The sequence below is a fragment of the Solea solea genome, chromosome 14, assembly GCF_958295425.1.
Source record: "Solea solea chromosome 14, fSolSol10.1, whole genome shotgun sequence".
In the NCBI taxonomy this organism is placed as follows: domain Eukaryota; kingdom Metazoa; phylum Chordata; class Actinopteri; order Pleuronectiformes; family Soleidae; genus Solea; species Solea solea.
The window spans coordinates 8,238,268-8,258,380 of NC_081147.1; the positions used below are offsets into that span (position 1 = coordinate 8,238,268).

General features: G+C 39.1%; 1 protein-coding gene across 2 annotated transcripts in view; it reads left to right on the forward strand.

Annotated features, from left to right (window-relative positions):
• The window catches only part of il1rapl2 (interleukin 1 receptor accessory protein-like 2), a 395,763-nt gene that overhangs the window by 225,526 nt on the left and 150,124 nt on the right, over nucleotides 1-20,113 (forward strand). For both annotated transcript variants that reach the window (XM_058649406.1, XM_058649407.1), the window contains exons 3-4: nucleotides 13,672-13,841; nucleotides 14,656-14,759. In XM_058649406.1, coding sequence (XP_058505389.1) covers nucleotides 13,672-13,841; nucleotides 14,656-14,759 — 274 coding nt within the window. The remainder of the gene's footprint in view (nucleotides 1-13,671; nucleotides 13,842-14,655; nucleotides 14,760-20,113) is intronic.

Genomic DNA, 20,113 nt, shown 5'->3' on the forward strand with positions numbered 1-20,113 from the left:
TGAACACAAGTGTAAAATACAGAGGATGATGGTTTTTTTGTCTTGCTTTTCAGGTTTTTGCACTAATAAACATATCATTTAGTGGAAAAAATGAAATCAATTACATAACGTGTGGATTTAAACTATCAGCATTGTCTTGCTTTTGTCGAACCAGAACGCTTCAGCAGGTGTTTGGATGAAAGTAACTCTAGAGTTATGTGACACTATATTTTGCTTTAGAAAGTAATATTGTAACATAATTGATTACTTTTAAACAAACAACATCACAGGGTTGGCCCCATAAGGGTTATATTCTGGCGGCCCAACCCTGCTTGGGACCCATATCGTCAGCCTGAATGGAATCCTTATGGGGCCACATGGACATGTTGGCTGGGATTAGTTAAATATTATTATATATTAAGTAACTATAACTGGTTGCTGGGTATTTTTGCTGAAAGCAGCTAACATGGATGAAATGTGAAAATGAATGGTGACAGATGGCAGTGATGATGATTACTGTCTTTACCAGGTCGTTCTGTGCTCCACACTGAGGAGAAATGGATGAATGCCCAGTCAACATGTTGATAATCTCCTCCTTAAAAGTAATATTTTACTTACTCCTTAATCAGTATTTTATGACTTATTAAGGCAGAACTTTTTCACAAAAAGATAATAAATATATGGTGTGTTAATGGCACTGCTCATAAGAATGTAGAACACAACAAGAAATTACTCTTTGTGTCTCTTCATTTAACCTTGTAGCACTGGTGCTACTGCATTCAGACACGCGTCATGAAAAAGTAACTTGTTCTGAGTGAAGTAATCATCCCGACTTTAGCGGCAAAGTGACTCACGCAATTTCTCATTCATGTAACGAGGTTCATGCATTTGTTGTAGCTGTTATTCAACCTCTATCCTCCTTTCATTGACAGTAATGCCATCCCCCCTCTTTTACCTTCATCATATTTTTGTCACTCTTGCTCTTTTACCCAAATTGGTCTCCCTTCCTCTCCCTGCTGTGTGCTGTCAGTGAACAGGTGTGCAGCTACTTCTCTTTATTAATGACAGGCAGGAGGAAAGCAAAGGGGACACTGTGTGTGTGTGTGTGTGTGTGTTTGTCATGCTTCATAGACACAGTGACAAATGAAGTGGACAGGAGATGCATATATATATATATATAAGTGCACATGCACAGTTAGACAGAGGACAATGTTTATATGCCTTAAACGTGGTTTGGTTATGCTTTTGGAAATATATTTGGAATTCATTCAAAGACAAAAAAAATCTCTTACATTTGTCTGTCTTTTTAAAGGAGCATTACCAACATTTTCACTTTGACAAGTTGATTGCATCAAGTATTGAATCTGCAAATTCTTGAATCTGGTTTCTGGTTTTCTTTCATCAACTAAATAAGGCTGTCACACTGATGGAATGTATACACTGGTGGGAGACTTAAGTCACGATTACGTGGCTGTTATGAATTGTTTAATATTGTTATGTGGGTTAGTGTGTAATATGTAGTTGACATTTCTCCTCTTGTTGTTTGTGTGCCCTGTTTTTGTTTGTTTTGTGCTGTTTATGTCCCCCCTTGTTGTGCTGCCTCTTGCCCAGGTCGTCATTGTAAATGAAAATGGTTTCTCATCTGACCTAGTTAAATAAAAAAAATAATATCCATCAATAGCTGGTTATGATTAGGGGGGCAAAACATGATATTTTTTTTGCTGATATTGAAATGCATTTCCATGGTTTAATGTAGTTCTAATGTCAATGTTCTTGACATTTTTCTAAACAATTCAGTTGACCATGAAGCAGTCCTTACATTATATGAGTAATACAGTCAATCCAATCCACTTTTCTATGTTGATAAGAGCATTAAAATGAGGAAAAAATAATGGGACAAAAAGAAAACAAGGGATATTTAGAATAGATTAAAATGTGCAATTAACTGTGAGTTAACTATGACATTAATGCGATTAATCACAATTAAATATTTTAATCATTTGACAGCACTTATAATAATAATAATAATGCATTTTATTTATAGGCACTTTTTAGGACTCTCAAGGTCACCTTACAAAAAAAACTATTTCAGAACAACAACAGTAAAAACAATTAAAAACAATTAGAATACAAATAATACAACAATTCAAATACAAAATGATAAGAGAAGACAAAACAGCAACAATAAAATCAGATATATTATGAAAGGTAAGCCAGTCTGAACAGGTGTGTTTTGAGATGTGACTTGAAGGTTGACAGTGTTGTTAAAGTGCTAAGTGTTTTTCCTGAGGGAGTGTTTTCCAGAGCCGAGGGGCAGAGCAGATAAAAGCCCAGTCCATTGTGGATAAATGGGCATAAGGGGTGAAGGAGAGGAGGTCCTAAGTGTACGGGAAGATGTGTATGTTTGAAGGAGATTGGTGAGGTATTGAGGTGCAATGTTATGGAGGGCCTTGAATGCAATGTTATGGAGGGCCTTGAATGTGAGAAGCAGAACCTTATAGTCGATGCGGAGATGGACCGGAAGCCAGTGAAGCTGTTTAAGGACAGGAGTGATGTGCTGTGTGGATGGGGTTCTGGAAATGACACATGCAGCCAAATGTTGTACTAATTGGAGTTTATTGACGGATTTCTGTGACCATAAGAAGGAATTCTGTTTCATTTCTGTTGAGTTTGAGAAAATTGTGCGAAAACCAGGTTTTGCCATGTTGCAGACAGCCAAGGAGGGAGGGTGGAGGAAGTGAGGAACTGGGTTTGCAGGAGAGCTAGAGCTGGGTGTCGTCTGCATATGAAAATTGAGTCCTTGATTCTTGAAGATATTACCGAGAGGGAGTAGGTAGATGATGAAAAGAAGAGGCCCAAGGACAGAGTTCTGCGGTACACCACTATTGACTCGGGAAGGTTGGGATTGGTAGTTCTTCAGCTCTACCAACTGTGTGCAACCGAAGAGGTAGAAGGTGAACCAGGAGAGACTGGTGTGATTTAGTCCAAATGAGATGAGTAGGATGAGTATGGTGAGATGTCTGTAATCTGCTGCCTTAAGAAGGTTGTTGGTGATCTTTGCCGGAGCTGTTTCGGTGCTGTGTTGAGGACAGAAACCAGACTGAAACTGTTCATAGAGGGTATTGTGAGTGAGATGATGATGGACCTGTGCAGCAACTATTGGTTTACCTTGTTCACTCTTTAGTCACTCTCTTGTCTTGTAGCTTGGGTTGAAAGTGTAACTAAACCCAGTATTCTGCAGTTAATTCCACCCAAGGCCTGATTTGAAAAATACCAAAACAAGTGGCCTGAGAGTTTTACGAGAGAGAGGCAGTAGAAACACTGAACTGTGAAGGTTTGCAACTGGATCAGCAAATACCATTCTCAGAGATCCATACACACTTGCTTTTACTTGGTAAAAAGGTGGTTTAGTTACACTTGAATAACTCTCTTTACTGGAAGCATTCCCAGAAATGTCTCTCCAGGAAATTAAATTCAAATGACTGGAGGAGCAGCCACTGTTTTTTAATACAAAACAGTAAGAAGCTTGTGATGAAGTTATTTCAGGGCTTTGGGGGGAAATTACTAACATACAATACTTGCTCTGGGGATAAAATGACCAGTGCAGGTAATGTTAGAATTAGCGCAGCACCCTTAGAGAAATAAATCCATCCTGAACGGGGATTCAGACTTGATTGAGGTGAGAAAAGCTCATGGTTTGGGGTCATAGTTGAAAGAACCGACCACTGATCGTTTGAAGGAGGAACATAAATCTCTGCTGAACATCATCGAATCCCTGATCAAATCTATTTGACTTTATCTTCCAACAACTCAACAGAGCTCTTTACCTTTTATTGGCTGAGTTTAAGTTGTTAGCAGCAGCACAAAAACAACTTATGAGCTACATATAAACTCTCCGATATCTTCACAATGAACATATAAGAAACAATAAAAAGACATTTTCCTATGAGCCAATTGCTCTAGAAAATGGAAAATAACTAATAAGTTCAAATATGTGATGTGATGAGGAAAGACAAGCAAAGCAGTTGTTTTTACACAAAAGCATTTTGGATTTGTATAGACCCAGTTACCCCTAAACCTAAAGTCATAGTCAAGTTTTGTCTCCCCAGCAGAAACAACACTCACAAGAAAATTAAAAACACAGAAAAAACAGCCACCCTTCTCTGATATAAGGCTTCTTTTTTTATCTCCAAAACAATATTTTGTTTATTTATGAGTCGGTGCGAGTACAGATACTGATTTCCTTTTCAGAAAACACATTAAAAACCACATTAACTATCCAGCAGCTAAAAAGGGTTCATCATGGCCACAGGCAAGCAGCACGTGCCGTTAGTATTAATTACTTTTTTACTTTTTTCACATCTTCATTATTTTTATTTTTTTTTTCTGTCTGAGTTCAGTTTTTTGATATCTTTTCATTGAATCAGCACCTATAGGCACAAGATGCAGACTGAAATGCAAATTCACTTTTATTGCTTGAACAGAAAAATCATGAATTGTCTTCTCTCTGAAAAGCACCTACAAGAACAAACAGAACAGAACAGTGTGTGTGTTTGTTTAAATTACACATGGAACTGAATCATTAGGATAGAATTACATGAAGACCAAAGTGGCATTACTTTGTTCTTGTGCAGCTGGAAAGTCTTTCACCGCCCTCCTCAAAGAATGGTGGACGCCTTTGGAAGCCAGAATAATATCAGCTCAATAATTATTGGCTTAAATATATGAGATCAATAGTCAGGAAAACATACACATCTATAGTTTAGTTGAACTTTTCCTCTCATTTAGAAGAATTAAACTATTCATACCACTGCCAGAGAAAGATCACAATCATGATAAAAGCACTTTCATCAGTCATTCATTGATAAAAACAATCATATGAACACACACACACACACACACACTCTGAATAAATATATGTATATATATGCATATATGTTTTTCATTCAACTGCATGTGTGTATTTTGTTTTATATTATATACATGTATATATATATGTGTATATATATGTGTATATATATATATATATATATATATATATATATATATATATATATATAATATGAAACAAAGAAAACATGCATCTAGTTGAATGGAAATAATGGGCATTTACTAGATATATATCACAGCTGGGATGCAAGTAATTGATACAGGTCTCCATACATGTTGCTGTTTTTTCTTTATTCTGTTCACACTTGTTTTTCCCATCAATTTAAAAGAAATATCTTTTAACTTTTCTCATTTAATCTATTTGTATTCCTGATCTCCCTTCTTTCTCGTTTGCTTTCTGTCAAATGCTTTGTTAATTATTTAACTTTACTATTGTTCCTCCAGTTACTTTTCCGTCCAAACTAAAATTCCTGTACCTTTTGACAATGACAGTTACAAGTTTCCATAATTCAATTCAATTCAAAGGCACAGTGCAGTTATACATGCAACACAGAGACGAGTTAAAGATGGCTAGAACTAAAAAAGAGTCCATCTCTATGAGATGTGAGATAACACACACACACACACAGTGTGATGTGCAGATGAAGTGACAGACTGGTGGAGAAACCACTCACAATATCTTGTAATAATGTAGGAGGTAGAGGGTGTTTGTGGCATTTGGCATTTTGGGAAATATGGTCCTAATGTTCAAAAACATTACTCCACTGTGTGAGAGCGAGATCATCAGTCATCTCTGTCCTGATCTCATTTCGTAGTGTTCTAATACCCCGTTTGTGTAGGATTTATTTTTATTTGTAGGTGCTACAAACAATCCTATTTCTCTTGTCCTCCTTTTACTCATCTCATCCTTTCTCAGTTGTCGTTCAGTAAAAAGAAACTTACTTCGTTCTTTTCCTTCTACCTCGTACTGTATGGCACTTTTTTGTTCATCCACGTTTCTTTCTCTTCTTTCCCCCCTCCCTCTATCTGTCCATCCATCTGCCCATCATCAGGAGTTATTATTATGGTTAATAGAAAGGCCAATGTGTTCTGCTTCCTAGGGAAATTGAACTCATTACTTCTCATTAGGCTGCTCCCACCTTCTCTACTTTTCCTCCATTTTCTTTCTTTTCCTTCCCCTGCTTCACATATTATTTGTCTGCTTCGCTTTATCGGTTTCATGGCCTGATTTATTAACCCACCCACATTTTAGAGACCTCTGTGTGGACTGATACCTTGAGCTTTAACTCCCAGAAGCAGCTGCACATGGCACAAGCTCAGGGAATGTGTCAAGAGGCACGTGGCCACACTACAGTGGTGCTTTAAGTTTGATCATCTATTTGGTTCTAGGGAGAACTGACCATTTACTGTCAGCAAAGTGAAAAGCAGCTCACCTCATAGTTCAACTAATAAAGATAAGAAAATATACACATCAGTATGTAAAGAAATGTTACGCTATTGATCCTTTAAATGTGGAGCATAATAAAATGGTTACACTATGCCTTCAGGGTTTTATTTCAAATCTCAGTTGGAAAAGAAACAAGTGAAAAGAGCGTGTATGAGAGAGAGAGAGACGGAGAGAGAGTTGGCACCAATGTTGAAAGATGGTGAAAATAGCACAAAAATCACATGCACCTTGTCGCAATAACCTGTGTGTGGTCCACCTAATGGCTGCACTGGCAGAGGATCCTGTGAAAGAGGACACATTATAATGTGAAGGAAAAAGATAGGTATTTATTTCGCTACACACGAACTCTAAAAAAAATATCCGTAAAACTGCATCTGGAGTTCATCTCTTTTGTCGTTCACATATGAAGAAAGAAACCGGAGATTGTCTGACACGTTCTGACACGTTCACAACTGCTGAAACATTTCTGAAACACTGAAGCAGTGGCTGTCAGGTGGAAACACTTCTTAGATGCACAGGAGGTCTCAGTTGAAGCAGTAATTATCAGAAATAACAAGATAACAAATTGTGGACATTCGTACACATTATCACCGACTGATGACATTTCTGTGTTTGGTTGCTCTCCCCAGGTTTGTGTGTGTTCTCCAGGTTCCTCACACATTCCAAAGACATCTGGATTTGAGATTATGTTAATTGAGCATTCTAAGGCCCAGTATTATTGTTCGTCTTTAGTGATCCTTTAGTGACCATGGATCTCCTGTGACCACAAATGAGCGGGTCTAGGCTTGACTTTTTGCAAGAGCAAAATTATGTTTTTAACAAGTCTGATTGTACAGATGTGTCTATTAAAAGCAAGAGAAAGAGAAAACAAAGACAAGAGAAGCTCAGCAGAGTAACTCACAAAGGAACAGTTGATAACTCCAGCTTGTTTCAGTGTGGCCTGTCCCAAACTATAATGTTTTTACAGTTGGTATTTCTCTATAGACACATAGAGCAGATTGGTAAATATTATTAAATCATTTTGAATTAATTTCCCATTAAAATCAGCTGGTGGATGCACGTACAAACAGCTGACTGCTACAGTGCACCTCACTCTCAGCTCTGTCTCAGTCAGACAGTGTGACTCTATAGTCACACGTATCTCAGCCAATCATTTTGCTGCTCTCACCATTTTTTCTATAGATACATGAAGCTTGAATAGAAAGAAAATAAACTGAAGGGGAAAACCGTGTATATGTGTAGATTGTGTGTGAGAGTCTGTTTGGTAGCATTAACACAGAGGGCAGATTGTGGTCAACTCCATTTATTCAGACTCGACACTTGTGTGTAAATGTATGCGTGTGTTTGTGTTAATATCTGATTGTGCTGTTTATGATGGCTGTTGGTTGCATTTGTGTGTGTATGAGTGTACCCCTATGTGCATGCATGTGTGTGTGTGTGTTTCAAACCATGTATGCTGACAATTTCTTTTATATCTCAACAGCAGTGAATGAAGGCCATAACCCACACATGCATTACCATATTCTCATAGCTCACAAAATGGATTGTGCTTTGTGTATGTGTGTGTATATAAGTGTGTGTGTGTGTGTGTGTGTGAGTGTGTGTATGCACTGGTTTGTGAAAAGTGCAACAAATTGTGAGGAGTCATTTTAAAAATGGCAAACACTTTCTCAGGCCTCGCTCTCTCTTGCTCTCTCTCTCTCTCTCTCTCTCACACACACACACACACACACACACACACAGACACATTATGTCATACAATCACAGAAACACACACAGTCTGTCACATGTTGTATTGTGGTCTATCAAGGCTAAAGCCTATTCCATAAAATTGTTTACAAAGAAAAGATATAACCATCAAGTCTTCATCTGAAATTGAACATCAGCACTGGGCCAAATGGTGCTCTCTCTCTCTCTCTCTCTCTCTCTCTCTGTCTCTCTCTCTCTTTCCCTGTCATCTGTTTTTTGTGTCCTCTATTCTTTCTCTCCTCACCCTCAGTGTAAATTGCCCTGCACTGGTGATAGACTTGTATTTGTCTGTGTCTGTTGTGTGTGTGTGTGTATTGTGTATGTATATATATATATATATATATATATATATATATATACATATGACTCTATTACTCTGTTTTGTTGTGTGTGCATGTGTGTGTGCCCGTTTGTGAGTGTCGGGATCATTGCCTGTGCCACTGTGTGTGTGTGTGTGTGTGTCTGTGTGTGGGTCAGGTCAAGCTATTATTATAGCAGCAGCTGTAGTGGTATTGCAGGGGATTGTGGGAGGTGTGCAGACAGGCTGGAGGCACTAGAGGGTTTTGCGTTTGAGTGACAGACCCAAACTAAATTCTGTATGCAGCACTCTGCACACACTGCACAAAATCGCTCTGCTCTATATCCATTAAATGTGAAAACATTATACTGTATGTATGTATTAATTTTACCTTCAGTATGAGCCAACAACAGTGTTCATCATTACTTATATATAGTATGGTGGTGTGAATATACACTAGTTTGATTATGGATTATATACAGCAAACCTCACATCCAGATGTTTGACTATTGGCATTACAAACTTCAGCACCATGGACAGCAACACCTGTTTGGTCAGGACTCACGGCTAATGTCTGAGCAGTATATATTAACAGTATATACTGTACACCTATCAGCGGTGCACATGGAAAAATGGGAGCTCCTGCGCATTCAGCTTTTTTTCCTGCCCACTGTGCCAGTCATGCAAACTAATGGAGCATTTGTGTCAGTCTGCAGGAGGTGATGTTAGAAAATGAGGCGACACACAGGTGACACAGAGGTAAAGTTTCTGTCCATCACCACAGCGATGCAGTAGCTCATCTCCTAGCCTGGTCGTGTGTTTCAATAAGCTGGAAATACCAGGTGTGGTTTATAACGCCACGTCACCACCTACACCCACATACAACAAAGAAAATCAACAGTGAATATTAAAAAACATGGGATCTGGCTTCGTCTATCAGCTACACAAAACTCTTTCTACGTTTCTAACCCATGAGGGTTATGTTTGGGCTGACAATATGGCTCCCAAGCAGGTTTGTCATGGTGGCCCCACCTATGTTTGCCCACTTCAAGCCCACGTCTGCCTCATACTCATTCCAGGCTACCTGATTATTGAATAGGTACAAAGTGGGCATGGCCTTGACGTGGGCAAATTATACAGGCCATACGGTGTCAGTAGCCTGGCTCCCACATGGGAAATCTGCTTGGGACCCATATTATTAGACCAGATATATCCCTTATGGGGCCACACATGCCGGCTAGGAATAATAGTGGTGTGTAGCTCTTGTCCCACCAGGCAACATTCACATGCTGCACACAGGAAGTGATCCATTTGATGTCAAGACAAAGGAAGCAACAACAACATTTTGCCATTAAAGCGAGACAATTGAAACAGGTTGGAGAAATCTGCTGCCTAAAAAACCTGGTTCAGCTGTTTGATGACTTGTTCCCACCCCATACAGCAGCTTTAAGAGCTGTTCATACTAGGTCTAAACATTTGAGTATGGTAATCCTTCATGGAATTACTAATAGCCATTATGAAGCCCAACATTTAATTTAATTGAACTTAATGCATCGTTCATTCTTAAAAAGGTTAGACTTGATAAAGGGTTGATTTAATCATATACTTCATGTATTACAGTATGTTATCAACTGGATTGAATAATCCTCTTTAAACAGCTGAAACATTTTTATTTATATCAAAACACAGGTTTTGTCAAATTAGTTCTGTCATTGTCATATTTTTAAAGATATAAATCACAGAAACTGAGTGTCAGTATTTATATTTGAACTGTTACATTGTTTTATTATTATTATTTATTTATTTTTTACAATTTTTTTTTTTTATTATTTATCTAAGTAATTTGGTGTGTTTTGCTCCAAAACTTTTGCAAACTCTGAAACTCTGCGATTTATCCAAAGTGTTTTTCATTCCACCGTATGCAGATAGAGCTGACGGGGATGATATATCTGCCCATGCTTACACCTCGCCCACACATTTAATATGTCTACAGACGCACACAGCTGCAGTCCACACACACACACACACACACACACACAGATTTATGCACATACACTCACAGGCACAGATTTACACAAACATACACATTTAGAAGCAGTGATAAATGAATTATTGGGAGTTTTCTTTGGTAATGACCTGCAGCTACATATTGGCCCATCATTCTAATGTGTGTGAGTGAGTTTATAGGGTGTGCATCTGTGCATGTTTATGTGTGTGTTTGTCAGACCTGGGTTGTATTCAATGTTTTTGTGTTGTGTTCAACATTGTCTAAGACAAAAGCCATTAGTCCAGTCAACCAAACTAATGTGATTTTCTGTTAATGTGATGCCCTGGGTGCATCTCTCTCTTTCTCTCTGGCTCTCTCTCTCACACACACACAAAGTCACACACACACACACACACACACACACACACACACTGAGAGAGTGAGAGTCAGAGAGAGCAAGGGAGAGAGGTTGAATGAAGTGGAACTGCATCCACACCTTCAATTTGTCTGCACATTAATTTACAACCACCATGTCAGGCCGACCTATTCATTACCTGATTCTTAGCACACACGCACACACACACACACACACACACACATGCTTAAGCGTGCACACACACACACAACACATCCAATAACATTGAAAACGGCAATTCTTTGCCTAATGCCAAGAAACACAAAGACCATTTGATGACAGTGGTTCTCTGATTATCTCGCAGCCTCGTCTATATTTAAATGACTGACATTAAGCACTGTGTGTGTAATGAACTCGCCCCTCCCCCCACCCCCGGTCCTCACTTTCTTGGTTTTAGGGTTAGAATTGGGTTTAGGTTTAGGGTTATGGTTAGCCATTTAGTTGTGATGGGGCTAGGGAATGCATAGTGCCCTCACTATGACGCACACTCGTGTGTGTGTGTGTGTGTGTTTGTGATGTAGTGATCTTAAATCTCCCCTATATGACTCAATGCATATTGCTAAATCTATAAATGTAACCAATTAAGTGTGTGGCTGTAAATTTGCACCACAAACTCAGGCAAATGATGTCTTTAAATCATAGTTAGTGATGTAACACAAATTAAACTAGGCATTGATGGAGTGCTGAAGCATGTTTATGTGCACTTACACTCACAGCCTACGTCAAATGTCCGACTTCCGATTGTAACTGTTTTTTGTGCCAAACAGGGATGTATTGCAACTTGTTATTATTATTGTTATCTTTCTTTTTTATGCTTCTACTTTAAATAAGACTTGATCAGATGTTTAACTTTCTGTATTTACTTTAGTGCCATTTATATGCTGCCAAAAAATACAACTATTTACTAAAACAAGATTTGAAAAAAACAACCAAGTAATTCATTAAATGAAATTGTCTGTTTGAACTCCTGACTGCACGCTCATCATTATTGGAGTAGTTGTGAAGTTCATAATTCAGCAAAGCATCAGTGTGAGATGGTAAACTGCAGGAGGTTTCCAGTTCATTTCTGTCTTTTATTTAAAAACCGGGGGCATAGATGAATATTAAGCTGCTCTGAAGCTTTTATCTTTGAATAATTATCATTTTCTGATAATTATGTAGACCTGCTGTTATAGTCTCTGTCTGTGCACAGAGCAATCACATGGACTAATATTAATTAAAATGAAATCTGTCATAATTAATGAGGATCACAAATTAGAAAGAAACATATAGGATTTGACTTTTAAAATAATAGCCAGATATTAATTATTGCCCAGGTCTATATGTTCACTTGCATAATAAACAGATAAAAGGCAGACAATCAGTCTGAATGAGACGGTATTTTTAAGGAGATGTCACAGAACCAGAGGGGTTATTGCTGCAGGGAAGAGGCTTTCATTCAGAGGCAAGGCATTTGGGATTAGAGTTTGAGGGTTTCAATTAAAAATAAGCACATTTAACTGAGTCCAAAGAGAAGAGGAGAGGAGAGGAGAGGAGAGGAGAGGAGAGGAGAGGAGAGGAGAGGAGAGGAGAGGAGAGAAGAGGAGAGCAGAGGAGAGCAGAGCAGAGGAGAGGAGAGGAGAGGAGAGGAGAGGAGAGGAGAGGAGAGGAGAGGAGAGGAGAGCAGAGCAGAGGAGAGGAGAGGAGAGGAGAGAAGAGAAGAGAAGAGAAGAGAAGAGAAGAGAAGAGAGGAGAGGAGAGGAGAGGAGAGGAGAGGAGAGAAGAGAAGAGAAGAGAAGAGAAGAGAAGAGAAGAGAAGAGAAGAGAGGAGAAGAGAGGAGAGGAGAGGAGAGGAGAGAAGAGAAGAGAAGAGAAGAGAAGAGGAGAGAAGAGAAGAGAAGAGAAGAGAAGAGAAGAGAAGAGAAGAGCAGAGGAGAGGAGAGGAGAGGAGAGAAAAAAATGGATGAGGGAAAACAAAAAAACATTTGGAAAGGTCCTTGTCGTTTTTCGCCATGACCTCCATGTCTCACTGCCTCCTGCTTGTCTTTCATCTACAATGTGTTTTCTGTTCCAGTTGACCTGGTCTCACACTGATATTGTTGCACACGTCGGCCTCGTCTTTCCTCTCTTTTTATTTTGTCACAGCCTCTTTCATTTGTGTGAATTTCTTCAGTGTTTTCATACTGTTGCTCTCCTCCTCACTCTCTCCCCTCACGGGTGGCAGTTGGATTATGACTCAAAAGACATAAATTGATACAAGTACACACTTATTGTCATGCTGTTGAAGTTTGTTTGTAATCAATTTAATTTGATAAAATTTGGGTGAGATGTCAGTGATTGACAGATGGACTTTGGTGTTTGGGCAACTCACTCCATACATTCTTCCTCCAAATGGCTTCACCAGTGTAATATGGCAACACTAGTATATGGGATACTTTGGCTTTTTACTCATTTATTTATTTTGTAGGGAGTGGAAGTGGAGACAAATTGTTCCCTGTTTGTCCCCATAGAGTATATTTGCAGAAAATGCTGTCTCTGTATCTCACTTTAATCTTCTTTGTTCTTCCCAAAACACATGAACATACACTGAACAATTTATATTCTTTTATTGCCTTGAAGGCAAAGACCAATATTTCTCAAGAAACAAGATGAATAATTCTTTCTGTCACTCACATCCTTCCTCTTTCTGCCTCTTCTATGTCCTGTCAACTTTCTGTACAGTATAAAAAAAATCATTTTATATAAACGTTGTATTAGGTCTTGTAAATATGTTTTTGATGACTCTTCATTTTTCACCTCCTAACCCAGTGCAGCTCCTAATCTCATTCCGTTTCCATCAGTGTTTCTGCTGTGGGTGAAAACACAGTTTGTTTGTTTTTGTCTGCGCACACTCTCACTGATTCTTGTGTTTTCTCCTTCTCCTACAGTGGATGGGTGTATTGACTGGTCAGTGGATCTGAAGCAGTATCATGTCCTGGCAGGTGAACCTGTTCGGGTCAAATGTGCCTTGTTCTATAGTTACATCAGAACCAACTACACTATGGCCACCAACGCCAAGCTGCGCCTCATCTGGTACAAGAACAAAGGAGATGCAGAGGTGAGCCACTTTGCACACAAGTGTTAACATTAAACACTGTAGTGAGTAACTTTTTTAAAATAAACAAATGTCTGTTCCATTAAAAACATTGTCAAATGAGTTCACGCCATGCTGATCAAGTCTATAGGCTCCACACCACTCTCTCTGTCTTTCTCACTGTAGTGGTGTTGTGTGACAACATTCCTGTGCTGCACACAGGAAGTGATTCCTTTTATGTCAAGACAGTAACATGGCAGTAGTAAAGTGAGACGACTGCAAACAGGCTGGAGTAAGTCTGAAAAGACAAAGAAGCAGCCACAAAAACTTTTAGTGAAGTGAATTCTGCTGCCTAAAAATGGGATAAATGTGTTGTTCCCACCCGAGTCTGTGCTGCCACTGTACACAATCTCTCCCTCGATCATGTTTGATATGGGCTTTTTCTATTATACAGTTCTAGCACGGCACGGCTCAACCCGACTCTACTTCTTGCTTTCCCAGTGGAGATAGAACCTGGTACCTGGTGCTTTTTTAAATAGCTGCTCTACCGAGGTTCCAAGCTAGCTGAGTCGATACTAAAATGTGGACGTCAACAGACTGCTCTGCACCGATCGCTCAGAGAGTTTTGTCACTGGAAGAGTCATGAGCGTGACGTCCGACACAAGAATCAAACCCACTATTTGTTTAAAACCGACTTTTGTGCTTGCTGTCCAAAAAAATGCCTGAACATAATGTGTACTCTACAGCCTGAAGGGAGTTATCCATACAGTATACTGTACATTCATGTATGATTTCATTTAAAAATCTGACATTTAGTGTGTATGTTGTTGTCTTTTAGGAGCCAATCATTTTCTCAGGCCACAGGCTGAGTAAAGAAGACGACTCCATCTGGTTCAGATCTGCTGAAATGGAAGACAATGGATACTACACCTGTGTACTGAGGTAACGTGTGCACAGAAGTACAAACAAGGCATTTCTGGGTTTTCATCGACCACCAACCTAACACTGCCTTTTAAAAACGGTTAGGGTTAAACCAGCGAAAGCTACAGTGGCTCTGAGAGGTCAGGGCGCTGCAAACCCAACAACACAACACATTAAGACAATTAAAAATGTGCTGCAAATATCACAACACAACGGAAGTGTTTCCAGGGGACACTTGAATGTGATGCACACCCGTCTCCACACCATGGATGTATTATAAGAACTGGATAGAGTTCAGTTCATTCCTATGGAGTTGCTCACCCAGCACATATGTCAAAAAAGTATCTGACTTTCGGGTTTATTTCCGAGTTGTCTGTCATGCGCATTTCTCATAGTTTTCATATCGTACAGTTCACTAACAGTAGCACCGTTCCCAAGATGCCACATGACCGTGCTTTGTTGTGCTCGTACACAGCTATGACGTGGGAAATAATATTTCTCTGGGCTTTTTATGGCCTTTAAGAATGTTTTACAAATATGAAACCCCATTAATTAAAAATATAGAATCTAAAAATCTATAAAAGCCTATGTCCATGTCTCGAGGTGTCCTGTGGATACTTTTACAGACATCCCCTTGACTATTGTGCTCAATGGGATAATTGCTTTTTGGGCCGCATGATATTTTTTGTTGCAGTACCACAAGTGGCCACCATGACACAATTGTCTTCAAGGCAGAGGGGGCGGTGCTCTATCCAGTTCTTATAACTAGGGATGCACGATATATCGGCATTAATATTGGTATCGGCCGATGTTCGTCATTTTTTAACATATCGGCATCGGTGCAATGAGTAAAACTGCGCCGATTTTAACAACCGATGTTTATACCCGTCTAATTGCTGTTTGTGTATGCGTGTCGGGAAGGGGACAGCGTCAGTGATGCAAGCGCAGCACAAGGTGTGTGTGTGTGTGTGTGGAGGAGAGAGAATGTCAGCGGTGTGGGCGAGTTTTCAGGGTGTCCATAGAAGATACGCGAAAAGCATTATGCAACACTTGCAAAGTCGAGGTAATGCGAGGAGGGTTCCGCGTCAAGTCATTCAATACCACAAATTTGATCATGTCATTTGAAAAACCGCCACCCAGAAGTACACAAACAACGGCAGGAAGCTAACGCTAGTAACATTAGGCAGCAGACAAAAAGAAAGCAGCGCAGCTGGGACTCGACCAAAGGAAGACAGTGGCCAGGGCAATAACGATCAAGATAATGGAAATGATTGCTCTTGACGACCAGCCGAGGGTTCCGACGGTTGATAGCGCATATTGAACCCCGCAACAACCTGCCAAGTCGGCGCTACTTTTCCGATGTTTTGCAATTGAATAAATATCTGGTTGCCATGAATACTGGCAAGTTTGATAAAGTATTTTAACATGTTTTTTTTAATTATGGCAGCTCTTAGTAGAGCTTGTCAGGTATTGTTTCTCATATCTGTTGTGTAGTTTTATTGTGAAGGGAAGTGGCGCGGTTGTTGTTGTCGGGAGGAAGGGTTGTTGACTTTATTTACGTACCCAGTATAGACGCCCTTATCTCGGTTACAGTAACTTTGGCAGGGTATTATTTTTATTTATGTTCATGTTTGTAATTTATGATCCAAACTTTCTCACAGGAGTTTAGTGAGTTGAGGGAGTTAAACTGTACTTTAATTTAGTTACACACTTGCTACAAGTGGTAAAGGTTTCTAAAAACCTTTACTTGTAGTTGGTTACTTGTGTCTTATGTGACCTTGTTATTTGGAGGTAAAACATGTTTTGAAAATAAAGAAAGACATTCAAAAATTCAGCTTGCATGATTTTCATTCTGTACAAACTTTTATCATCTCAGAAACTTTTTTTTAAAAACATATATCGATATCGGTAAATATCGGTTATCGGCCATAGCAGCAATATTAATATCGGATATCGGTATCGGTGGAAATAGTCATATCGGTGCATCCCTACTTATAACACATCCATGCTCCACACCTGCAGGTAGGGTGATCTCTCGACAGTAAACAACTGCGGTCAAGCCATGGTAAATGCATTGAAACGATCCCGAACAAGCGGACAGGCAGGATTAGGACAACCTGTAAAATAAGATAATAAATGAAGAATTTGTGATATCCAGGTGCTATGACAAAACACTGCTCCATAACTTCTGGGGATCTTTCAATGTATTTATCATGGCTTGACCACAGTTGTTTACTGTCGAATGATCCCCCTGCCTGCAGGTGTGGAGACGGGTGTACGTCACTTTCAAGTGTCCCCTAGAAACACTTCCGTTGTGTTATGGGGTTTGCAGTGCGTTTTTCTTAATATGTTGTGTTGTGAGATTTGCAGTGCATTTTTCCTAATGCGCTCTGACCTCTAAGGGCCACCGTAGGAAGCACAATCTAGAGTATCTCACATTGTCGATAACATATTGTAATACCACATAAATAATGCTCCGCTCCCCAGATGGGAGCCAGGTCAGAGTAGACGGAACAACACAGTCTTTTCCTTTTGGAAGAGCTACACTTCCAGAACTGGCACACTGGATTCATCAGACTAAATAAACACAACAACAATTTTAGCAGCATGCAAACAAAACATTTTTGGCCCGACTGTGACCTGCAGCAGTTGTTGACTTTGTCACATGGGAGCAACCTTGGAATTGATTTCTCACTCGGTGTGTGTCATCCCTCTGACCCACGAGGCCCGGTAATATTGTAACGTCAAAAAGCACAACAGTTTTTTATGATGTGAATCTAAGAAATGTGATGTTTCAGAAGTAGAAGAAAGAGAAATGCATTCAGTGATCAACTGCTAAGTTTACGTGTCTTCATTCCAAAAAGATTTGTTCTCATTGAATATACAATTCCAACATGGATGAAAGATGAAATAATCAATAGTGGTATGTATGCATTCGGTTGGAAGCGACTATCTTGACATGCACAGTGTTGTCTAATTCTGTGGAAGAAGAAGAAGCTTCACTTCTGCTTCTGTAGTACATGTCTGCTCATCCCCTCACTGTCCTCTATCCATCTCATTTCCCTCCTCTCCCGTGTCTGTGAATTTTGTGTATGTTCATTATTATTTTTTTAGATGAAAATACAGCAGTAAGAAAACGGAAACGCGTCACCAAATCTGTCTATATTAGCCTTTCTCAAAGTGTGGTCCTCGGACCACTGATGGTCCGGGGGCGACCCAAAGAATCCAAAAAATATTTGTTTTGTGGCATTGTCTGACTTGAGCAGTGCAGTGGACCGGCACCGCTGACAACCATCGTTTTGGGGCTATTTTGGGTTAGGTGGTCCTTGAGTGTTTATTCAAAAATGCATTATAGCTTTAATTCATTGCATCTGCTGTGCTCTCTTCATGATATAAAGACATTTATTGTGTGTCTTTGAATCACATGCATGTTTTTATAACTGTGGGCATGTGTTTGTTTGTGCTTCCAGTTATTTGTAATCTTGCCAGATTGGTAAACTGAATATTTGTATTATGGCTACTGGTGCCAGAGTTGAATCTGGCCTGAGTCCTGCGTGCTCCTTCAGGGACACAACTGTATTCATGTGTGTGAGTTGGCACCATGATGATGATGGTGGTGGATGTGCTTATTGGGTTTATAGCTTAAAATAAGGTTTACAGCCTTGTTTACCATCAAGTGAACTTCCTGTCTGACCTCTCTCCTGTTTTGGACTTCTCTAAATGGTGATTAGATTTTTCTTTCAATGGACTTCCTGAGACTTTGTGTTTTTAGTTCTTTCTCTGATTCAGTTTTTCCTGTTTTCCTTGCATCGTGTTAGTTTATTGTTTTATTTTGTAGTTATTGCTAGTTTGTGTACCGAGTCTAGTTTTACTTCCTGTGTTACATCTCCTTTCTGCATGAGCTGCACTGTCAGTTGTTTCCAGTTACCTGTTACTGCTCCTTGTGTGTCTCCAGGTTTTTTTTTTGGTTTCTCTATTTCTGACTTGTTTTATTTTCATTTAATCAGGAAGTCCATTGAGCAATACATGTCTTTTATGAGGCAGACCTGGCCAGGACAGCTTGCCAGTTACAGCTCAGTTAAATAATACACATATACAATATTAATATATTGGCAAACCTTTTATTTACCAGACAGAACAGATTTTTAATATATTGACCAACCTTTAATACTTTATTATTATTACATTACATTTATACATATACATGTACACATTGTTGAGAACAAAGTCACATAACCAAAAAATCTGAATGGACACAAACTTGAGGTTAAACCTTAATGGCAAATATACTGTAATAAGACAATATAAATTACCATTAACATCATGTGAATCAGCACCATTATGGGACAAAATCGGGATTTTATCACAACCCCTTCTACCTCCATTTTGTTGAAGTTCACATTGTCACCTGAGTGAACCTTTATGTCTTTGGCATAAATGATCATTTCAGATTTATGACCAAGTTAAACTTTTAAATAGAGTAATAAAATAATCATCCAATATGCACTTAATACACATTCCCAGTGCTTTCAATCACATGTCACATCCCTCACTATCGATGTGACCCTGCTGCAGGAAGCTTCACTGCTCTGTATCGGTACCATATGTCTGACAGTATAAATAAGTAATGGAACTATAAAAAACAGTTTTGATATCAAATATCAAAACAAGATTTGATGACAACTGATGAAAGTGGATTTAAAAGGGGTAAAAGGCTTTTGCAATCAGTTTAGACTGATGTACACATGAGCAACAGTTACTTTAATTGCATCCTCAAATGTGGTAATTGTATATTTCTGAAAATCTGCTCGATAAACAATATGCTGCTTCCGGCAGCTGCAAATTAATTTTACTCAGATAATCACAGAGGCGAAATATGTATTTGTTTCCACATCAGCCACAATTATAGGCTGCTGTCCATTTATGAGGAAAGAAATCATCTACCAACCAATCAGATCAAGGAATTATTCAGTGACCATGAAATTGCATTGGACTGATGCTGCTGAGATCTGTTATATGTGAACACTGTGTTTTAGTGACATTTTTGCAGCATGTACTCTTCTTTTTATCTCTAAATATAAATTGTTTACAACCTGAATGTTGCCATGTTACCACATGCCTCAGGTTATTATGGTCAGCACTTGTATAATTTTATAGGAGACAGAGATTATGTGAGATCCAAGTTATAATAAACCAGAATTATTCTTGAAGCAAGGAGAACAATTTGTTGCACCAGAGGAACTTCTGCTCTCCTGCTTGGTGCCATGAACTACCATATCACCTCTGTCCACTTGATGCTGTTCACTCGCCTCTCCTCTTTACACCTTCCATCACCTTCTCCCTCCTACTTCTTTTTTTGCCCATACTTAATTTGC